Source organism: Populus nigra, chromosome 3 (assembly GCF_951802175.1).
Source record: "Populus nigra chromosome 3, ddPopNigr1.1, whole genome shotgun sequence".
In the NCBI taxonomy this organism is placed as follows: domain Eukaryota; kingdom Viridiplantae; phylum Streptophyta; class Magnoliopsida; order Malpighiales; family Salicaceae; genus Populus; species Populus nigra.
Genome location: NC_084854.1, coordinates 22582439 through 22605625, shown reverse-complemented (window position 1 = coordinate 22605625; position 23187 = coordinate 22582439). Strand labels below are relative to the sequence as shown.

The 23187-nt window shown below is 34.9% G+C and overlaps 4 protein-coding genes across 6 annotated transcripts; 2 read left to right on the top strand and 2 right to left on the bottom strand.

Moving 5' to 3' along the window:
• The first annotated feature begins 410 nt into the window (after positions 1-410).
• LOC133689456 (cuscuta receptor 1-like) lies at positions 411-4057 on the top strand. Its single transcript, XM_062109311.1, has 7 exons — positions 411-741; positions 826-981; positions 1089-1163; positions 1247-1405; positions 1483-1578; positions 2017-2166; positions 2257-4057. The coding sequence occupies exons 1-7, from the start codon at positions 411-413 to the stop codon at positions 4050-4052; spliced, it is 2763 nt and encodes a 920-aa protein (XP_061965295.1). The 3' UTR covers positions 4053-4057.
• A 1458-nt stretch (positions 4058-5515) lies between these two features.
• Positions 5516-6541, bottom strand: LOC133688768 (uncharacterized). Its single transcript, XM_062108378.1, has one exon. The coding sequence runs from the start codon at positions 6449-6451 to the stop codon at positions 5687-5689; it is 765 nt and encodes a 254-aa protein (XP_061964362.1). The 5' UTR covers positions 6452-6541; the 3' UTR covers positions 5516-5686.
• Positions 6542-13424: 6883 nt separating this feature from the next.
• Positions 13425-17726, top strand: LOC133687844 (uncharacterized). 3 transcript variants are annotated; one of them, XM_062107179.1, is made up of 11 exons: positions 13426-13828; positions 14189-14308; positions 14437-14533; positions 14862-14897; positions 15026-15213; positions 15315-15417; positions 15906-16091; positions 16172-16245; positions 16612-16714; positions 16790-16883; positions 16981-17726. In XM_062107179.1, the coding sequence occupies exons 1-11, from the start codon at positions 13506-13508 to the stop codon at positions 17412-17414; spliced, it is 1758 nt and encodes a 585-aa protein (XP_061963163.1). In that variant the 5' UTR covers positions 13426-13505; the 3' UTR covers positions 17415-17726. The 3 variants fall into 3 exon arrangements, with proteins under 3 accessions (XP_061963162.1, XP_061963163.1, XP_061963161.1); XM_062107178.1 differs by having other exon boundaries at positions 13425-13828; positions 16612-16883; XM_062107177.1 differs by having other exon boundaries at positions 15906-16087; positions 16168-16245; positions 16612-16883.
• A 741-nt stretch (positions 17727-18467) lies between these two features.
• Positions 18468-22667, bottom strand: LOC133690372 (protein OS-9 homolog). Its single transcript, XM_062110648.1, has 8 exons — positions 22443-22667; positions 21762-21838; positions 20846-21049; positions 20561-20638; positions 20059-20174; positions 19874-19940; positions 19688-19794; positions 18468-18929 (listed from the first exon to the last, which is right to left on the bottom strand). Exons 1-8 carry the CDS (start codon positions 22522-22524, stop codon positions 18773-18775), a joined length of 888 nt encoding a protein of 295 aa, XP_061966632.1. The 5' UTR covers positions 22525-22667; the 3' UTR covers positions 18468-18772.
• Positions 22668-23187: the final 520 nt, after the last annotated feature.

Below are 23187 nucleotides of genomic sequence, written 5' to 3'. Positions count from 1 at the left end.
TTATTTAACGATGTACAGTGCAGTGGAGGCACGCTAAATGCAGCAGTAACAGGGCATGCATATATCTAATTTTTCCTTTTTTTCTAAAAGAAAACGCATGCCAAGTCTGAAACCAACTAATGAGAAGTCAAACAAAGTAGATCTTCTGTACACATACTTGAAAGTAAAAATAAAAAATAAAAAGAAAATCTGTTGAACATCACACGGAGTAATTCTCGTTAATTTCTCTACAAATTAACCGGAGGACCGTGGTCTTGTAAAAACGTAAGCTTTGCGCTATCCTATCCTATAAGAGAACCTCTGACAGTTACTTTCTACGGCGACAGAGGTGTATTTTGTTTTTTTTCTGAGAATTAACTAATAGCAAAGTTCTTCAAATGGAGTTGAACAGGTTGTGTTTAGCAGTGATAATGATTATAAATGTGGTGGTTTTAATACAAGGGTGGCGGTGCCATGGTTGTTTGGAGGAAGAGAGAGTTGCTCTCTTGCAAATCAAACATGCCTTTGGTTACCCAAATGGCAGTTTCCTGCACTCCTGGAAAAGAGATGCTAACTGCTGCGAATGGAAACAAGTCCAATGCAACTCCAGCACACTTCGAGTTGTCAAAATAGACCTTTCTTTCTCAAGGGGTTGGGAGCTGGGAGACTGGCTCCTGAATGCGTCTTTGTTTCTTCCATTCCCAGAACTGAACGCTCTTAACTTGTATGGAAATCGTATTGCTGGATGTCTTGAGAATGAAGGTTTGCCTCTTAGCTGCAATTTTAGAAATTGATACAAGTTTTATAACTTTAATGCTTAAACGCTAACCATGCACTCTCATGCAGGTTTTGAAAGACTATCAGTCCTTGGCAATTTGGAGAGACTCGAGTTGGGCCAAAACAAATTCAACAGCAGCATCTTTTCATCCTTAGGTGGTCTTTCATCTTTGAAATGTTTATCTCTACACAATAATGAAATCGAAGGAACAATAAGCGTGGAAGGTGAGCCTGGCTTTTCTCATCTCAGTTCTTAAACTAATTGTCTCAAACATAATCATGATTCCAAAGCAATTATTTATAGCATTAATTTATGTTCTACGTATTTCCAGGATTGAATAATCTGACAAACTTAAGGAATCTGCATATTGCGAGCAATCACATTGAAGGGTTTAAATCCCTTCATGGTACGAAAGATTTTTGAGTTACGCATTATCTTTTCACAGTTTCGCTATTTTTACATCAAACCTTGTACAATTATTTCTTACAGGTGGTGAGGATGAAGTGCTGAAAATGAGCAATTTGGAGTATCTTGACTTGGGAGGTAATCGCTTTGATAACAGTATCTTATCATCCTTCAAGGGTCTTTCATCTCTCAAGAATCTCGGTCTGGAAAAGAACCATCTGAAAGGAACATTCAATATGAAAGGTTTATAAACCAATTATTGCTCACATGTTATTCCATTTCAAAAAATGAGTTCCAAGGCTTTGCTGTGACCTAATCAGTTCTATTTTCCTGCAACCTAGAATTGGAAGCTTTGAGCAACTTGAGGAAGCTGTATCTCAGCGGAAATGAGATTGACGAGTTTGTGTTCTCAGAAGGTATTACTTAAATATTCCACATGAACGATGGTGGCTTCACGGATCGATCGACCCACCTAACTTTTTACCCAAGATTCCATGCAGTAAGGACGATTTTGATTTGCTCGTAAGGTGTGAAACTTGTTTTGTTTCTCTTCTCTCTTGCAGGTATTAGAGGTTTCGGAAATCTAAGCACAGTTCGTTTATTTAATATCACCGCAAATGGAAGAAGAATTTCACTTCCATTACTGCAATCATTGGCAAAACTCCCAAACCTCAAGACACTTGATCTGGGGAACAATAATTTCGAAGGAACAATATTAGCTCAAGGTGAGTTGCAATATGTACTGATGTCTAATTTGGCTATAGAGATCAACTTGAGCTTCTCCTAATTGGTATCCCTTACTTTATCCTCTTCAAAATATACTAATCATTTCTTGTCGGTTTGATTTATCGTAGCCTTGCCTTCTCTCAAGAATTTGCACAAGTTGGATTTGAGTTCCTCTACTCTCGATAATAGCTCTCTGCAAACAATAGGAAGGATTACTACTCTGACGAGTTTAAAGATGAATGGTTGTAGACTCAGTGGCAGCATACCTATAGCCGAGGGTAAGTCTGATGGTCCTTTCTGATCTCTCTTGCTGATCTCTCTTTTTTTTTTTTCTCATGTTAAATAGTTTGTAAATTGATAATTCTCAGGTCTATGCGAGTTAAAGCATCTTCAAAGTCTTGATATCAGCAATAATAGTCTCACCGGTGTCTTGCCTAATTGTTTGGCAAATTTGACATCCCTGAAACAAATAGATCTCTCTTCCAATCACTTTGGGGGAGATATTTCCTCGTCTCCTCTTATAACTCTGACATCCATCCAAGAATTAAGACTTTCGGACAATAACTTTCAAATCCCCATCTCATTGAGGTCATTTTCCAACCATTCTGAACTCAAATTCTTCTTCGGTTATAATAATGAAATATGTGCAGAGCTAGAGGAGCACAATTTGATCCCAAAGTTCCAACTAGAGAGACTTCATTTATCTGGTCAAGCATATGGTGGAGCATTGCCCTTTCCCAAATTCCTCTTCTATCAACACAACTTGACGGAGATTTATTTTTCTAACATGAAAATGAGGGGAGGGGTTCCAAATTGGTTGCTAGAGAACAACACAAACCTACATGAACTTTTCCTGGTCAACAATTCTCTTTCAGGACCTTTCCAGTTGCCAATTCATCCCCATGTGAGTTTGTCACAATTAGATATTTCTGACAATCACTTGGACGGCCACATCCCAACTGAAATTGGAGCATATTTCCCAAGTTTGACATTTTTATCCATGTCTAAAAACCACTTCAACGGTATCATTCCCTCTTCGTTTGGCAATATGTCTTCTCTTCAAGTTTTGGATCTCTCAGAAAACAACATCTCTGGAAAGCTGCCATCTTGTTTTAGCTCTTTGCCACTAGTTCATGTTTATTTGTCACAAAATAAATTACAGGGATCTTTGGAGGATGCATTTCATAAGTCCTTTGAGCTCATTACATTGGATCTTAGCCATAATCAATTGACTGGCAACATTTCGGAATGGATTGGTGAGTTTTCCCACATGAGCTATCTTCTCTTAGGTTATAATAACCTTGAAGGCAGAATACCCAACCAGTTGTGCAAGTTGGACAAATTGAGTTTCATTGATCTTTCTCATAATAAGTTTACTGGTCATATCCTCCCTTGTCTAAGATTTAGAAGCAGTATTTGGTACAGCAATCTTAGAATATATCCTGATAGGTATTTGATTCGAGAGCCTTTAGAGATTACAACAAAGAGTGTATCCTATTCTTACCCGATAAGCATTTTGAACATCATGTCTGGAATGGATCTCTCTTGCAACAATTTGACAGGTGAGATTCCTCCGGAAATTGGCAACCTTAATCATATCCATGTACTGAACCTGTCAAATAATTTTTTGATAGGTCCTATCCCACAAACTTTTTCAAACTTGAGTGAAGTTGAGAGTTTGGATCTTTCCAATAACAGCTTGACTGGGGCTATCCCTCCTGGACTTGTACAATTGCATTCTCTGGCAGTTTTTAGTGTAGCCCACAATAACCTATCTGGTAGAACACCACCTAATATGATTCCACAATTTTCAACATTCAACGAGAGTAGCTATGAGGGAAATCCTCTCCTTTGTGGACCACCACTCTCAAGACATTGCACCACCCAAGAAGAAGAAGCTTCGTCATTACCAAAAAGGACTTCAACGGATGATATAGAAGAAAGTGGCTTCATGGATACAGATGTTTTCTATGTGAGCTTTGTTGTGACATACATCATGATGCTGTTGGTAACAGCTGCAATTTTGTACATAAACCCCAACTGGAGACGAGCATGGTTTTATTTCATTAAACAAAGCATCAATAATTGCTACTACTTTTTTGTGGACAATCTTCATATGCCATCCTGGTTAGAGGTCCGAAACCTTTTGTGTAGATATTTTTAGCATGTGTGGTGTTTCTACTTTTCAAATTCAAGACCGAATTCAATCTTATCGTATTAGTACAAGTTATGTCTGAAAACTTGTGTTGTGCTCTTTATACAAGTGTTTCCTTTTCCTTTTCTTTTCCTTGAATGGACATAGCAAATTTGTGATGAAGAAATCATTTCTTTCCATTTTTTTTTCAGCAACCAATAAGTTCCTCTATCGATATACTTTCCGTCTACGATAGGATTGGATTTGATAGAAGCTCTAAATTTACACCCAAGGCGCCGCGCCCAACTTGGCCATTGTAACTGATTTGAAGTAGTAGAGTTTAGAATCAGGTAAGAAAAGGTCTTTAACACCAAATGGGACAAGACACTATTGATTCTTTGATGAGATGCAGCTTGAATGTTGTAGGCCAGAGTAGCAGTTAGAAGCTCTGTTGAGCTAAATGGAAGGCGAGAAATTAGTTTGTTTTCAACAAGAGTAACTTGTAGCCAGAAAAGGCAGCAGCCCAAGCAATAAAACAAGCAGAGTAAATACAGAACTTCTCCCATTCTGACCCTGAACCAAGGCCTCCAACCGTGGCTGCTCGTCAAATACAGAGCAGATGGGTCCTTCCTTAAAAAAGCTAGATTAAGATCAATTTCGATGCATCATTTACATATGCAAATAGTTGGCAGGTATAGGGACCATTTGTAGTATTCAAATGGCTAAAGTTTCCTCAGCCGCAGTTGCAGAAGAAGTGGCAGTTGAATGTGTTTGATTCTCATACAATCTTCATTGCTTAGCGACAAAGTCTGGAGTAAACGATGCTAAGCTTTTTTCAAGACTAGTTGATGAGCTTTGAAATTGTTAGAGAAGAGTTTGACGTGAGAGTCATAATCTCCTGCAAAACAAATCCTATGCATAATGTAGGGGATCATCAAGTAAAGATGTAAAAGTGATCGAGTTTAATTAAGAGAAGGCTAAGAGATGATCTTGGATTCGGGCATAGCTTGTCCTAGGCCAATCTGAAAAACAGCTAAGAGTTGGCCTTGAGTTTGGGTACTGTTCGTCCTAGCTCTACCAGGAGGAAAGACCAACTTTGGATTTCCTTAAACATAAAACCATGCCTCGTGGAGCATGCTTAGGAGTAAGGAGACCCCTATGCCGTATCTTTAACCCAACACCTGGGCTGTGAAATGCACAAGGACTGTTTTGTCTAGACCCATCACTCACAGATTTAAAAAACAGAGCTCTCATGCATAATTTTGTTCATAGTTGGGTTTGAAAAATAGCTAGAACTGCTGATAGAGCAACTGATTGGGTGGCCAAACTGACTAGAATAGGACAATATCCTCGTCACTGGGTCCATGAATCTCTAACCTATCTAAACTTTTGTCCTTCAACTTAAATATTTCAGCTCCAACGCAAAAAAGGAGAAGCAGGATTAGAGCTGAAGAATGACTTGGTGGAAGCAACTGTGCCAAATGAATACCAAATTATTGAAACCAAAGAATGCCATACTATGTTTTGATGTCTGAAGGTAAACCTCCAAATCACGCTGAAAAAGAGATGCAAGTAAAAGTACATAAACATACAAGAGTTTGTTTCAAGATTGGGAACCAAAAAAAAAAAAAAAAGGAAGACACACCAAGAAAACAATTATTCGATTAAGTGGGTTTCATGTCTTGAAAAAGTGCAGACCAAAGTGACTGATCGTCAAAATCACCGTTGAGTCCTCTTCTTTCCTTGCTGTAATCACAATGAATTTTTGGGCTTGTGGATCTTGCATCCAAGGGGCTACGTACTTGTGGGCTCCTATTAGTCATCATCAAACTTTGTGGCACCCTTCCATCTGAAGTCCCATATAATTTTGGGCTCCTGTAAGCAAACACCAATCTCTCCTGCACTTTCCCATCCAGAGGCCCAGACAGCTTCAAGCATCTATTGGCATGCATCAAATTCTCTTGCATCCTAGTATCCAAAGGACCAGATTTTGCTTGTCTCCTGATTTTCAGTATTGGAGGCTGCTCTACTTTGATCAACTCCTTCTCACTCCTGTACTTCCTTGTCAATGCTCCTCTTTTCCACTGTCCTTGATATCTAGCTAGCTCTGGCTCTAGTTCAGCCTTAAATGCTGCAGAATCCCGATGAAAAACCAACTTATTGATACACTTCTGGATGCTCTTCTTGGTCTTGTTGATTGCCATAATGAACTTAGAGAGGCTATGTGGACCTCCCCCAACATCCTTCCTGGCAAGCTTGAGTATTTCTAGCCTATGCTTGGCTACTGAAATACCCATACTTTGAAGAAACTCATGGTTCAAGTACGTCAAGTCCTCTGCTTGGAGCTCATTACGAGCAAAGGCAAGACCATACTCATAGATTAGTGAGGGCTCGAGGCTGCTTTTTGACAGCCAAGAGAACCAGTCCATAGCCAAAGATAACAAAGTTTTGGCTGTGTTACATGATGCAAAAACGTAAGGTGTGGTGATGCTATATGAGATATGCCTGCATGTGAAGAGTGGTCCTTGAGATAGATATACATATATAAACAGATAAGAAGGTCAAGTAAATGAATTGAAAAGGTGGGGAAGGAAAAGTGTTATCTTTTTATGAAATTTGGATGGCAGTTGAAATTGACAATGACAGTAATGTGGAGGTTGAGCTTGGTCAAAAAAATCAGCCTTAATTTGTGTCTCAATAATTAGTGGTTAAGAACATCATTAATTTTGGGATGCCCTCTAGGAACAGGCAGTGGACATGAACTTTGAAGCCCTCTAGAATGTCAATTGCCATGGCCAAACACTTGAAAAGGATTGTTACAGTAGCACCATGTTTATGTGCCTTCTAATTTCTGCCATGGTAGCAAAAGCCAATGCCCAGTTGGGTTGCCAGCTCTGTTGGTCTGACTTCACTGGTTTATACCAGAAGCCTCCGTTCAAGAATACAATATTTTACCTGTAATCCTAACAAGAAAAATGGTTCATAAATTTGCCCTGACCTATCAGCAGCTAGATTTGCAGACTTCCAGTGGTTACCTAATCCGATTGCTCTGTCCTTGCTTAATAATTTAAGACCAAGCCATGGCAAAACAAAAACTTCTAAGCTGCTCTAGTTTTATGTTTACAAGGAAGACGCTTTTGGAACACGACCCAAGCAGAGTTGAAAACGAATTAAAAAATTATGTTTAAAATTATTGTTTTATATTTTTAAATTGTTTTGATAATTAATTCATAAATAATTTTTTAAAATTAAAAAAAATATTATTTTAATAAATTTTTAAATAAATTTTTTTTAAAAAATAATTTTTATCATAGTACTCTCAAACATCTCTAAAAACTTTTTTTTTTTAAGTTGAACTAAAATATAAGAAAGAAAACATTTTCCTTCAAACAAATTATGCATCATTTAAATTTAATTTCAATTTCAATTTCATTAATATAATATAATCATTAAGGTCGAATACAAACTAATTGATGGATAATCAAATGAAACCAGTTAGTACAATCATTGATGAAATTTGTCAGAAACCTACTCATGGAGTTTAATTCAAACCTAATGCATTAAAACTTAGGCCCATTGAATTAGCACAAAATCTACCAACCAGGGTCTCGGCTACAGTTACAATAAGACAGAAGACAGATGAACACTAAATACAGGGCTTTAAGATCATGAGGGCCCGAAATTAAGAGGGATTCATGTTGATTAAATTAGATTAATTTTTTAAAATATTTTTTATTTAAAAATATATTAAAATATTTTTTATTTTTATTTTAAAAATATTATTTTTGACATAAGCGTGTTAAAATGATATGAAAATATTAAAAAAAAATTAATTTAAAATAAAAAAAAATTAAAAAATTAAAAAATCTTTTAAAAACATTTTTCAAACTAAAAAATAATGGGAGATGTAGCTTAATCATCCCAACCTTGCATTAATTTGGCACTGAACTGGTGCCTATTAATTTTGACTTCAGCACGGCCCTTTCTTTCATTAACAATGAAGGGTTAGTGGTAACTCCACGTACGGATACACATTTATAGGTTGGGTACATTAATCCCTCAATCTAAATATTATATGCAGTGTTATTATTATATATACTTAAGTTAAACAAAGTGAGTTGATTCTATTAAATCTGGTAGATCTAGTTAATTAAAATCGATTTGATTTAAAAAATATTAAAAAAAAATCTTTTAATTTCTTTCGGGATGATGGATGAGGTTAATGAATCTTTGGAAGGAGCTGGTAAAACGTAAGGGCCACAACATGCAAGGGTAGGTAAGTGCTGGTTAAAGAGAGCAGTGGCCGACAACGGGATTTTTAATCAATTGTATTAAATATTTCAGTATCATGCAAAATCCCAATAATCACATGAAAGTCCAAAAGTTTTTTTATTTTTTATTAACAACTTTCTTGTTATCTGTGCAAACATTTGTTTCATGGGAGATGAGATTTTACGCTGGCTTCTGTAGTTATTTCAGATTTTGATGGGTACGAAGAGTGTCAACACCAATTTATTTTGATAATCTGTAATAATTAAAGATATTTAACTTTGATCTAAAAGGCATTAATCGGATGCTGCATTTGCAGACATAGACAACTTGACAGTCTTCACTCTCGAGCCTTAACAATGGTGGTTGCATTCCACAATATCGCAAGCATTAAAAATGATCCCAGATGAAGAACCTAACAAAGTGAATTATAACATAAGGGATGCTCATGCATGCCGTACGTAGTTCACCCTAGCTAGAGACCAACGCCCTTTTCTGATTGCGATTTAGACTGAGACTGTGACATCCATGCAACCAGGCAGACCTCTTCTTCCACTATCACTCTCCCACGTTACCCTCATATCTATGGAAAAGAGAGAGGCATGGTTTTTTTTTTTCCCCAGATTTCATCCACTTTAAAAAGGTTAAAAATGTAAGGATCACTTGTATGTTAATTACATGTTCGAGCCAATACTAATGGGATGGATCGCATGGAGTTAGCAAGGGTAAAGGATCCATGGAGGACGTATTCCATAGACACGCACGCAGGGCAAGAGCCTCAGCACAGTATTAATTGACAACTTTCCTCGTCGATATGCTCTCTTCTTTAGGAGCTAGAGATCGAATTTCTGCCAAAATTAAGTGAATCTGCAACATCCAAGTTACCACCTTCAATGCCCTTAGCACACTCCATCAATCTGTAAAAAGGAAGAAAAGCCATCGAAAGCAACAAATTTTGATCAATGGAGTCGAAGCAGATGGCTCTTTCACTCTTCATTTCTTGTAGTCAACCCCGTTTGATTTCTGCATACGTTCCTTCATGGAATCTGCAGTTCGTAAAAACTAAAGAGATCCTTGTTTTTTTTTTCTTTTCCTGATGAGTTGCTGAAAGTTGTAACACTTTAACGATCAAAGACAATTGATTACTTTTATTTTATTTTATTATTAATGTGCAGGTAGTTTATGTTTAACACTTTAATGATCAAAGACAATTGATTATTTTTTATTATTATTAAAGTGGATATCCGAATAGTTTATATATACCTCGATTAATTTTAAAGGTACTGAAATTAATAATTATGTAAGTTTCTAATTATTGTAAGATTTATAAGACCTGAACTAGTGATTTTTAGAAAACAAATTTAAAATTTAACCAATTAAGCTATATTTTTCATGTTAAAAAGTTATCATTTTAAATATGATGTTCCATGTTTTTTTGTTATTGGATGGAATATTTTTTTAAGTAAAAATAAAATATTTTTATTTTATGAGATTTATTATTTAAATGCAAAACAATCAATTATGAATTTTTTTTACTAACATTACTTTTAATATATATAATGCAACACAACCCAACACAGTACTCATCACAAAAGCATCGACAACCCCGATTCAAAGATCCTTTGGTGGCGTTTGGCGGCAAAAATGCTTTCTGCTAAAAAAAATGATTTTTTTATTTAAAATTAATTTTTTTAAGTATTTTTTAATCATTTTATATAAAAAATAATAAAATTATTTTTTTAATATATTTTTCAAATGAAAAATAATTTAAAATATAATATCCACCTCATTCTCAATAATAAAAAAAAATATTAGCGCATCAATGGGATAAAAATAAAGATTTTTTTGGTCCACCCAGGACCTGTAACCCAACCTCAGAAACCAGGCTTTAGGATATGGTGATAGCCTAATAGGACTTTCAATGCAGCGGCCCACGGTATAGCTAGGTCAGCTTTGAATCAAACCACATATGTTATAGATTTTGAAGGTCTGCCTTGAAGAGCCTCTTCCAAATTCGAGCTCTTTCCTTCAAAAAGATTGTAAGGCTTAGTAATGAACTATCCCTAATATAGTTCCCAAAAAAAAAAAAAAAAAAGGAACAAGAACAAGAAACTTGCAGGAATTGAGTCCGCAAGTTGGTTATAAGAATAATTCAATTCTTTAAATTGCATATTTCAATAGAATAAAGCTGGCCAGAATATATGGATAACTTGAACAATGATTCAAGACCCTCCCTATTTAATAAAAAGATCTTAAGAATAAAGTAAGGTATATTTGTTAATTATATTTTATTAAATAAAAATTATATTCATTTAATAAAAACCTCAAATACGAAATGAAAATCATTCAAGACTCCACTTGTTAATTAGACATGCATAAAAAATAAAAAAGATATTTCTTAATTATTTTTTAAAAAATCCATTTATAGTTTTATCCAATGCCCCTATTCATCTTTAAGCCATCTTTGCAACAGAAAACAATATATAATATTTGTTAAACCTAAAATAAGACTAAATTTTTATGATTGCTTGATTGGTGGTTTTAGTTTGTTTGGGAGTGTAGTTGTGATTATTTTTTTAAAGTATTTTTTACTCGAAAATATATCAAAATAATATTTTATTATTATTTTTTTAAAATTATTTTTGACATCAACGTATCAAAATGATTTAAAACCACAAAAAATATTAATTTAAAACAAGAAAAAAAATAAATTTTTAAAAAAATATTTTTAAAACATAAAAACAAATAAAGTTAACTACTACTGTAGAACAAGAGAGAGATCTCGAACTCAAATCTTATCTTGTCAACAAATATAATATTAGGAAAGAAAAAATAAAAATATGTAAAAAGAAAATGGAAATTACATGACACGAAGAAATTAGGCCAAATGTTATTAAAGTTCAATACCTTTTTCCGTGATTATTAAACCCGAACCAGCTCGTTGGTTGATCCAGGATCCAGTTGATCCAATAAATGAACCAGTTTGGATTTTATAAGTAATCGGCTGGTATAACAACCCGACAAAACCCAGTTTTTTTTCTTCAAATGTGATTTTTGTCATTCAACTTCCCTTTTTATTTCTTCATGTTTTCTACAATGAGCTGCTATTAGCAACAGAGACTATAAAGGAAGACAGAGTAGGAACGCTATTGCATTTGACCGCTGCTAATAGATGGTCGAAGAAGAGAGAGTTGAGAGTAAGGTCACATGTGAATCACTAGTCATTTTGAAATACATTGAAGAGACATGGAAGCAAACTTCTTTGTTGCCTAAAGATCCTTGCTAGAAAGCCAATGCTCGTTTTTTAGCCAGCTCTAGTGATGACAAGGTAATTATGTGGGTGCAATGCCGCTTCCAGAATAATCAGTGTTTTTTATACGGACCATTTCCTCACAAGTTTTTAACTTTTTATTTGGTTTACTTGTGGTTACAGGTCTTCCAATCAATTAGGTGGGGGTGTGCTCTTGAAGGAGGGGAAAGAGCAAGAAGAATGGGGCGACAACTTATTTTCACTTTTGGTAGAGATAGAGAAAATTTTAGTGATGTGTGCTTTTTTTCAAAATTTTTTGAAAATAATATAATATTTTTTAATATGAAAAAAATTTAAATATATTTTTAAAATTTTATTATTTATAACATGAAAGTATTTATTTACATTGAATTTTTTTATATAAAATATTAAAATTTTAAATATTTTTTTAATTTTTCCAGTTTGACCCAAGTTAACCTATAAAATCTAGAATCTAATTCTTTAATTGAATCAATTTTCAAACCGGGTTTAATAACTATAAAATTTTTATATGATACAAGGAGAAATTATATTCTACCAAGGCCACAAGGTTGAAGCTTTACCTCTGTCAATGAAAACACAACGAGGATGATCTGATTCAAAAACATCAGACAAATAATCATGATCTTCCTCAAGTTGAGATGCCATGATGATATATAATTAGGGTCCAGTTCAGAGCACCCCAACGATGAAGCTATAAAAAGTAGTGACTAATAATTATTTCAGACGATGCAAGCTTGGGTGTCGAATGGTGATCTTCTTCCTCCCATTAAAAAGAAATCGTTCATCTTTGGGTATGTAGATCTTTCACATGCTCGGCGCGGCAGTGGACAGTGCTGGTGGTAATTGTTAGTTTGGGTATTATAACAACAAACAAAAAAATAAAATAGTGAAAATATCGGCGGAGCTGTCGATAAAAAAAGCAAACTCATCGGTATTTTCATCGGAATCCTTTTACATATTCTGGAGCTTTTGACTTCATAGATACACCCATTCTCACTGAAGAAAGATTTTATTTAATGGTTAATTATTTGAGTGATAAACTAACACGTAACCAGTGCGTTCATCCATGACGTGCACCTGTCAATCATTATCCTTTCAATATGACTCTATCATCCACCATAGTATAAAACAAATAACAAAAATTGCCCTCTCATGGATAAAAGAAAGTGCTAATAATCTGAAAAATTATATTTACTTGGATCGTACTAAATTAAGTTATCCTAAAATAAGCATATACCATATTTAAATACACTAAAGATCAAGAGTTTAAATGTAAATTAACCACAGGTCGCACTCTTAATTTAAATCCTGTTTATTTTTATATTTTAAAAGTATTATTTTAAAAAATATTTTTTATTTTTTTTTTCAAACTAATATTTTTTATATATTTTTAATTATTTTGATATGCTAATGTTAAAAATAAATTTTTAAAATAAAAAATATTATTTTGATACATTTCAAAGTAAAAAGAACTTTTTTAAAGTAACCATTATCATACTATTAAACATGCTCTTAAACTTATTCGAGTCTATATCATTATTAGAGTTTCAATAAAATTTAAAATTAAATTTATTATGTTTTTAAATTATTTTGATATGTTAATATTAAAAATTATTTTAAAAAAATATTATTTTAAAATACTTTCATACAAAATAAATTTTATAAAATTACAATTAACACTAATCCAAACGAATTAATACCATGCCAATCCAACACGGCACAGAAAGCAGAACACAATTGCCAGACCAATCAGAAAACCCGAAACCGCGTCATATCCAAGGAATGAAATTACACAAAAGCCAAAACAAAAACAAAAAATAACAAAACTTTCATGGTCACTCAACCTTGTAAAAACCCGAAAGAAACTAACTTTTATTCCCTCCTCACACAGACAGTCACAAAGCCCACAAGACAAAAACACAATGTCTTCTCCTTCAATGGCAAAACTGAAGGTAGCAGGAACATGGGCTGGAGTTTTAGAGGTAGAACCAGAGAATTGGACAGTGCTCATGTTGAGAGAGGAGATTGCAAAGAGATCAAACATGGGCACTGAGTCGATCAATCTAATTTTTGCTGGCAAAGTCTTGAAAGACTGTACCAGTGAGGAAAAAAACAGTCTTTCTCAATTGGGTATTAAAAATAACTCTAAAATTCTTGCTTGTCGTGTCTCTGTGGAAGAGGGTAAAACTTTAAAGAATGAGTTGTTGGCTGATGATGAAAGAAACCGTAGACTTGCTCGTATCAAGTGAGTTTTATTTTTCTTGTTTCTTTCATTCACAATTATCATCTTTGATTATTTATATATATATGTGTGTGTGTGTGTGTGTGTGTGTGTGTGTGTGTGTGTGTGTGTGTGTTTTAATTTGTTTGTAATATTGACTTGTTATTGACTTAATTGGATTGTTGCTGGTGATGGGTTTGTGAGTTTTCTATAGGTTTTTTCTTATTTGAATTTATCGAATAAATTTTAAGTGTTAAGTTTCTTAAGATGTTTGTAAGGAATTTGGTCTCTTTATGTATTATTTTACGGGTCTTTATTATTTGCTTGCTTGACTATCATCGCTAATTGTTGCATTTCACTTGTTGGTTTCATTTAACTTGGCAGGGCAGCAGTCACTGCATTGTCCAAGAGACATGCAGATGGTGCATTACCAATAGAAGACTTCGATATCGAACTCGAAGATCAGAGTGGGAAGAAAGTGCACTTTTCTGAGACTGATAGACAGTAAGATACTTAAGTAAATTCTGAACTTTTCTAGATTATTTTAATACCTGACAAACTAATTCCCTTGGGAGTTTAAGGGACTATCATCCATCTTTATAAGAAGTGAGATCTGAGCCATTATTTGGCAGGGCAATAATGACAGGTCTGATGCTTCATACAAGTGGAAAGCGGTTTATCAGAAAGCAAATGTTTAGTGATGCACTTGAAGTTCTTACTATGGGAGAGGTTTGTTTTTGCATTTATTTAAATGGTTAATTCATTTCAATTGATTTGCATACTTAGCTTCTATGATCTCATCAATTATTTTGAAGTTAGTGGTGCTTCTGTTGAGGTATATTTTGATTGCAATTTCTGAGGGCGCCCTCAACAGTATAACTTTTGGATCGACATCATATACTTTTTTATAGTTTTTCTTTAATTAGCTGATCACAATTCCCTGTATTTGCCATATTTCCTCTGCTTGTCTATTGCTATTGGCATTGCATTGCTTCTATATGGCTTAGTTCATTTTAAAACTTTTTCTCATACATATGAAATGATTTCTATGTTGCAGGAGGCTTTCTCTCTATGCAATCCCAAGTCTATTGAAGTGAGTGAGCTATTCTTTTTCTTTAACTAAGATCGTTAATGCTATATCTCGTTTCTCGTATCTTTTATGGTTAAGTGATTAATATTGTGTCCTTTTCTTTTTTCCTTTTGGCTATGTGTTGCTTCCAGCTTGTCGACAATATCCCAATACTGCAAATAGACATGGTGTGGTGTTACTTCATGCTCCAAGATATTGCCTGGCTCTCAGTGGCAGGATTACGCCTCGAAAAGGCTAGAGAAGGACTTGAACGTGCTCACGGAAAGGACTCCTCCCGATTCAGACTGCTTCAAGCTGGTTGTTCTTCAGAGCTCGCATTGTGAGTATCTATTGTAAACTTTCAGCATGTTTACTGATAGCTGGATAGAAAGTCTTGGTTGGCACTTTGAAGCTAATCCCGCTCTGTTACTTCTTTGTTAGATATTTGCGATTGGAATTGTTGGAAGGAGTGGTGGCATATCACAGTGGCCAGTTTGACAAATCTAGGAAGTTCTTGACCTCTGCACAAGCAAAATTCTTCCAGGTCAAACAAGTTTTTTTCCCTATGAGTGTGTGTATAAACATGAAATTGTTTGGGTAAACATATTAATTTCACTACTTTATCTCATCTTGGTTGATATTTTCCAGAATAGTGGATGATGGTACTGAATGTTATCTGATTTTTTCACTTTCTATTCTAATGTTGTATGTTGTTTGCAACCTTGTACCAAAATTGAAACCTATGCGTCTGCAAATAAAATCTAATTTTTAGACTTTTTGCTTGAAGTGGCCTGAACTTTGGCTATTGCTTTTGTCTAAACATTAACAATCAAATTTATGAATCTCAAAATTGAACACTTGTATATTGCTTATGCTGCTTCTGAATTATTATCAGTAGTGAGTAATTCTGGACTCTTCATTTACTTTGTCTTTGATCTTCTTTTTCATCTCACTCTTTCATTTCCTGTAAAGTTATATAGCCTCCTTCCATTTGTATTCATTCTGAATACAATCTCCTGTTGTGGATTCCAGCTACAAGTGCCAGATGAAGCCTTATCAGTTGTCATGAGCATTGGATTTGGGGAACAAGATGCAAAAAGAGCATTGAGAATGAGCAATCAGGATGTTCAGAGTGCCGTTAATTTTCTTGTACTGGAAAGGGAAAAGAGAGAACAGAAACGGGAAGATGACATTCGTCGAAGAAATGAAATCAAGCAAGTGTCATAAAATTGATCTCTGTTTTTTTATGGAATTGCCCTCTGTTTGTAACCTTCATTTCTCTGCTGATTTCCAGGGAGCAGAAACGGTATGGAGTTACACCCTTAAAGAAAGCTGTGGATCTCCAGAAACTGACAGAGTTGGTCTCCATAGGGTAAGCAAGCACTGAAATACTTTTGTTAATGGCGTGACTGAGGAAACGTGGTTTCATGTTGGAAAATTTATTTGTGATTTACTTTAGGAGTTCTGATGTTTGAGCTTATACCTTTGGTGCTCTTTTAACATTTGTTTTACAAATTCCAATGCACATTCTTGGTAACTGACCTTAATATTCAGATGGATGAGAGATTCCTATTTACTTCGTGAATATTTTGACATATAGACTATCCAGTTCTTCAATGTTTTTAATCACATTCTGTAAATATGAGATTGGCACTTACTAGCTCAATCATGGTTGCCTATTTCATCCATTTAGCATTTATCATCCCTGATAAAAGCTAAGAGCTCCTCAACTTGGCAGATTTGAGAAGGAGCTTGCTGCTGAAGCTCTTCGAAAAAATGAGAATGGTACTCAGGAGGCATTGGATGACTTGACAAACCCAGAAGCTAATACTGAACTCCAGGTCCTGAAAGTTCAAATATTTTTGTCTGAATCTCGTTTTAAACTTTTACCATTACCAACTTTGATAGACCTGCAGCGTGCTATAGAATCAAGAAAAAGGAAAAGACAGCAACGAGCCACTGATGCCACAGTTGAACAGCTTGTGTCCATGGGCTTTGAAAGATCTAGAGGTACTCATACACACACCTATGCCTTGTGGCGCCACTAATTTTAGGCATTTGGATTACCTTACTGGATACTGACAGTTTTTTTGCCTGCATTCTGCAGTGATTGGTGCTGTCCAAGCTGGTGGCTCTTTAGAGGAAGTTATGCATCAACTACTCACATATCCCCGAGCAGACACCACAGCTGCAGCTGATGACAGCTCCAATGCTCATGATTCCTCTGGGAACAATAATGCAAGTACTGACTTAAATGCTAACGATAATGCTTGTGCTCCTGATTCAACTCCTACCAACCCTGCTGTGGAGAATCTTAGTCCAGATACTTTGGGCATTGATAATAGTAATGAAGGTCCTTCAGCCGAACAGCGGGACTTAGAGATGGAGGATGAAATTGCTGATGAACTCACAAGAGGCGATGCATTGTCAGATTATAACATTGATGTGACACAGGAAGGCGATGCCATAAATGAGTACCTCGCTTTGCTGGATTCAGGGGGTGGCATTGGAAAAGCTTCGTCTTCCCAGTTGTCCCACTAAGAGGAAAGCTGACTGGAACAATGACACGAAGCATATCTGTGAATATAATGTGAATGATGTTAATTGCAATTATAATGATAGGATGGGGAGCCTTTAGGAGTTAGGGGTTGAACTAGCATAAGTTGCATCGTTGTACTGACCAGCATTACAGAAAGCAAACGTAATTGCAGTAGATTGTGCAGCATCCATCTTGAGAGTTGTGGTGCAGGCATCTATCCTTTTCATTTTGAATTTTTTTATCCTACCTCGTGGTTCAAATGAATGCATTTTGGAGATGGATGCCACACAGGCACAAGAAGTCTTCTTGTTTTATAGATTTCTCTGAGACGAAAGGTTGCCCCGACAACGGGAAGAAATTCATATTAACTCACCTTTTTTTTTTTAATGTATTTATTTCTGAAATGCCATCGTCTCCCCGAATATATTCAATTTAATCCGGGCTATTGTAATCTTAGGAATGCGATCTTGTCAATGATTGAGCCGAATGCATAAAGAGTCGAATAAAATCTTAGGCTATTCTCAGGTTTCTTATGTTATTGTTAGATTATATATGTAGCTATTACGAGAAACAGAGCAATAATATTTGAAATTTCCATACAAATTTTTTTTATTATTTTTTATAGAAGAGCGAACGATCATTAATAAGTGAAATTTACACCAAATAAAAAACACTCGCTGTTTTTACTTGATTATTTGTTTCCCGAGTATATTTTTGTTTTCGTTCATCTATTGTTGGTTTTCAGGATTTATTAAAGGATTCTTAGCGATGGGAGAGGAGCAAAAATATTCAAATTTTAATAGAATTCTTGGAGGTGGAGTTGTCATTTTTGTCACTGATATAATATATTGTTTTGTGGTGAAAATACACGACATGGAAAGGACGCAATGCTTAATAAAGAATCAAATAGAGAGGGATGGTCCAAATAAAATTCCTCAAATCTTATTTTACCTTCTTGCAGGAAGCCAACCTTTTATCTCAGAACCAACATCATAAACGACATTAAAAGCCAGAGCATAACTTGACATATTAGAAAGCAACAAATTAACCATCAATGAAAGAAAAGGAAGAAAATTTCGGTAAGACCGTTAAGGAATGTCTTTTTTCATAGAATTTACATATATTCTCCCATCAGTTTCAGCAACTTCGATTTTTCCAAAGTTACAACAACACTGTCAAGCACTATTTGCTGTATGTTTTCTGAGTCCAGAAAAGGCCGCTCATTGGACCGATGGCATGAGAGCGATTGATTGACTGTTTTGTACTTGCAAGGGAAGAGCCATATAAAACATGAAGAATACATTCCATTAGCTCGTTTAATTTGATTTGTATTGACAAAGGTCCCTCTGCAAAACGTTGCTTATTCATCCGAATCATGATTAGAGGAATCAATGTCAGGTACCATAAAGATCTGCTTATCATCGGCTTCGACTTTATCTGGTTTAGCTTCCTTGTAATCCTTGGGAAGAAGATTGCAATTAATGGTGTGCCACACTGGTCTCTCTTCTTGAAACAATCTGCAAAGTCAAAAGTGGATGCAATGCATTGTGCATGCAAGTAAACACACAAGATTCAGTGGGAGAAAATGGTCTGTTTCCTAAGGAAACTTATGGTCCATTTGAAGCCAGATAGAAGTGAACTTCATGTTCAAAACAAGTCCAATCATCAGCTCAACAGATAAAATAAGTGCATTTTACAGAAGAAACAAGTAAAAACAGATTGAATATAGATATATTATTACTTTGTATCAGAGAGTATTTTCCATTTTATGGTGTGAATTTTCAAGGAACTTAAAAACTGTAGATTCTCCATCTGTGTCATTCATATCAAAATTTTGAGCTTCATTTTGCAATGAACAGAAGATAGATAAATACCCCATTTTGTGTAGTAGCAACATGGCCCTTTTTCAGATAACAATTAACATGATGAGAGATGATTTTTTCCCATCGCAGTACGATTGGCTTGTTTTTCTACCCGAGCAGGACAGTTCATTGCCCTAGGCCATCAAGTTTAGTACCCCGAGCAGGACAGTTCATTGCCCTAGACCGTCAAGTTTAGTCTAAACTTGAGACAAATTTTCTTTTATAAATTACAACTTAAACAACTAGCAACACACTTTTATTAGAGAAAAGGTTGACCAGGAAGGCTGAAACATGCCATTGTATATTTTATTCCTTGACAGCATTTGAACTGTAATCATTTTAAAGGTTGCAAGATTTTATCACATCTGATCTTTAGCATCTGTGATTTTGACCTCAGAGAGAGAGAGACTTACGGGTGCTTGCAAAGCATTGGAGAGTGTACTGTAAGTGCATACTTGCAAGTGGATAGCTCAGTGATTGAACTAATCATAGCTCTGGGCTCTGAGCAAACGAATCTCACCTACACACAAGGAAAACATGGACACTACATGAGAGAGAGAGAGAGTCAAAGGTTCCAAAATGCTACTCCTTTACCATACCTCAGTTTCTCGCGGCTCATTTGTAAGATCGCATATGGTTCCATTTGTATACTGATGAGCATGATACCTGCTCAAACACAACAAACAGAAAAGAAATGGGGTGATTACTACCTTTTCTTGCTTTACTTAACCACAATTGAAGTTTCTCTCTCGCACAAACTTGTTGCAAGGGTTCACAATCATACCTTTGAGATGCATCTTTTGAACGAGGATCTTTCAATGTAGAAATGTCAGAAAGATTCTGGTTGAATGCAGCTGTGGCCTCTTCATCATACACACCCAAGATAAATTCTTGGACAGCCTGTAATGGGAAATACATGTATCGTTAAGGTAATAGAATACATGTTGCAGATGTGCGATATACAAAGAGAAGCCACTATGCTGCTGGTCTATAATTGGAAAATAAACTAAAATTTGCAATACAATAATGATAAAGCAGCTGGCTGGTACAATTGCTATTACTACAACAAGCCACAAAGAAATATCTATATAAGACATCCAATCCACTTAAACTTCAAAGTTATTAATCCATCAGCCACAACAAATCACAAAATTGAAAAAGAATAAATTTTGCCCTCAATAGCATACTTCCACTTATAAAAGCAAGAAAACATCAAACCTGAATGCAAAACAAAAGAAATTGAAAAATCAAACATGAGAACAACTCATACATGCTCAAGTGGCTACCTTAACTTTCTCGTCCTCCACATGGAATTGCCTCAACTTCTTCTGATAGCATAACTCGTAGGACCACCAACCCTCTTGCTGCATTAAAGATACAACAGTACAAGACAAATGACTTGAGACTGATACAAATTTATTCAAAAAATCTTGATATTGGAAAACAAAAAAGCATAACTAGCAGCAAATTATGTAGTTACAGATGATGTCTGTAGCAATTTTGATCAACAAATATAAGAGTATTATTTAGCATGAACATGTACAAGAAGGTTTTTGGTAATAGATACTGACTCTGACAAGGCATGAGTCTTTCAGTTCTTCAAGCAGCTCATCAGGTGTCTTCAATTTAACCCGTTTCTCAGTTTCCACAATCAAGCTGCTTACATTCAGCTGAGTAAGTGGCATCTCACTCTTAGCTTTCACCACCTTGGGCAAGAAGCATATGTAATTCTCACCATTTTTGTTGGGCATGACCATTGACTCCTGGTCATCATCCTGCAAGAATGTTGGATTAAAACAAAAACACACTTTTTTTCTGCAATTAAGATAAAGAAACCATATTCAACATAGAAGGAACTAGAACAGAAACAAATTATGGTCTATCACATCAGAAACCCAACAAATTGTCATTAGGTTGCTTCAGGGAAATGCTTTTCACAAAAAAAAAAAAATAACAGCCTCATGGGATGCGGAGAGGCTAAAAAGGAAGAAAGTTAATACATCAGTCCTGGTCTGAGCATTAAGAAACTGGCTTAAAATAGATTACACACAGACAGAACCTGCAGCTATTTAATATTACAACAGAGTTAAGCATCTTGCAATCATGTCACTTTTCAATCCCTCAATACCCAATACCCATCTGTTGCAGAAAATGAACTAGGAAACTCTCATTGACTATCAAATAATACCAGCTCTCTTTGCATACAAACTTTTTGAGAACCATTCATCTTCCAAGACTTGTGCTCATGATAGATTTTCATTTTTTCAAGCCAAAAGTACAGTGCAACGCTGTCCCCAAGTCCCAGGCCACCATCGTATTGTAATTTTAAGCAGTACAAGAACATGTGGTGAGAGCACTGTTAAGGAGGTATTTTCAAAATATAGCAAGCATGCTTGTTGATGACCATGACAATGAACAGACTAGCATAATACAAAGATATATGCAGGCCGGAAGTAAATAGATGCCAATAATCCAAAGCTTACTTACGGGATGAAAAGGAGACTCTTCTGAATGAAATTCAATCTGATATTTTGGTTCACGAGAACTACGACTGAACGTACCACCTGTTAATTAGTAGAAAGTCAAAGCACATACAAAATACAAAACAAAACAAACAGGAGAAGGACACAACTTAATAACATTGATTTGACTGACTTGCTTAACATGTAAAACACAAACTACCTTTGTAAATGATTGATCACTGCCAACATCAGTAATGGTTACATTACAGCCCACCACTTAGTTGTTCATCTATTTGTTCTTTTCAAAGGCTCACACACAGTTAAGCACCGCATACTTTGATCTAAAACAACTAAAAAATAAAAAAGGTCACGCCAATTCAGCTTCCTAGCATATTTCAAACTATTACTAACCCCTCTGAATTCTCTCCCCAAAAAAAGAAACCATTAAAAAAACACTCCAACGTCTTCAACACAAAAAACATAATAAGCTTTAAATAAAACACATTGCATGAACAATAAAACAGCTCACGAAACTCATTACCCATTGATTAATCATAACAAACCAAGTTCTTCAAAACTCCCCTCAAATTGAGAACCAAATAGAAACAAGAAAAACCCATGTCAAAAACAATAAAATCTCAAAGACCCGTTAATCTTATATAGATAAAGCTAACAAATCTACATGAAAGCAGTAATCTTTGATTACCTGCATGAGTAGGATAGATCTGATCAGCTAAAACATGGATGCATACAGTGTATAACACCACTGTTAACCATAAAAATCTCATCTTTCAAACTCCTTTTGAGTGGTTTATTTTTCTTTCTTTTATTTGTATACCTAATAATCTAAGGATTTCCAAAAAAATGCAGATTTTGGGTTTTGTGTTGAGAATTGAAGAGGAGGAAGCAGCGTTGTTGTTGCGTTGATTGGCCAATGAAAGTTTGCCACGTCATATAATAATGACGTGTAATACTGCCTTTCTTGTGGTCTCATGATTGTAGTGGGCTCGTGATGATTGGGCTTTTTTCTAATGGGTTTATTTTGGGTTATAATCATATTATAATTTCATAATTTGCTGAGTTACTACTATAATTTAATAATTATCATACTTCATCAAAATTATTTAATTAATCCTTTTATTATAAAAATAATCATGTGGTATCTTGATTACAATTTATCATCCTCAATTTAATAAAAAAAATTTTCAAAATTAATTCTCTCCCGATCAAGTTTTTTCATCTTACCTTCTCTTTTTTTTTTCTATTTTCAAAAAAGAAAAAAAAAACATAATAAATTGGATAAGAGCATGAAATTAATGAGAGGGTTAAGTTATAAATGGACTTAAGAATATAGAAATCAAATAGATAGTTTATAAAACAATGAGGATTAACTTATTATTTTTGTTAAACTCTTTAATTTATTAGTTTTTTTTAATAGTAGAACATTACTG

Coding starts and splice junctions, on each gene's coding strand:
- LOC133687844 (XM_062107178.1), top strand. CDS start 13,506: ATGTCTTCTCCTTCAATGGCAAAACTGAAGGTAGCAGGAACATGGGCT. Junction 16,246..16,611: donor ACAGAGTTGGTCTCCATAGG/GTAAGCAAGCAC, acceptor TCAACTTGGCAG/ATTTGAGAAGGAGCTTGCTG. Junction 16,884..16,980: donor GGGCTTTGAAAGATCTAGAG/GTACTCATACAC, acceptor TGCATTCTGCAG/TGATTGGTGCTGTCCAAGCT.
- LOC133688768 (XM_062108378.1), bottom strand. CDS start 6,451: ATGGACTGGTTCTCTTGGCTGTCAAAAAGCAGCCTCGAGCCCTCACTA.
- LOC133690372 (XM_062110648.1), bottom strand. CDS start 22,524: ATGAGATTTTTATGGTTAACAGTGGTGTTATACACTGTATGCATCCAT. Junction 19,941..20,058: donor TCAAAAGATGCATCTCAAAG/GTATGATTGTGA, acceptor GTGTTTGAGCAG/GTATCATGCTCATCAGTATA. Junction 19,795..19,873: donor ATGAGCCGCGAGAAACTGAG/GTATGGTAAAGG, acceptor CCTTGTGTGTAG/GTGAGATTCGTTTGCTCAGA.
- LOC133689456 (XM_062109311.1), top strand. CDS start 411: ATGATTATAAATGTGGTGGTTTTAATACAAGGGTGGCGGTGCCATGGT. Junction 742..825: donor TGGATGTCTTGAGAATGAAG/GTTTGCCTCTTA, acceptor ACTCTCATGCAG/GTTTTGAAAGACTATCAGTC. Junction 982..1,088: donor AGGAACAATAAGCGTGGAAG/GTGAGCCTGGCT, acceptor ACGTATTTCCAG/GATTGAATAATCTGACAAAC.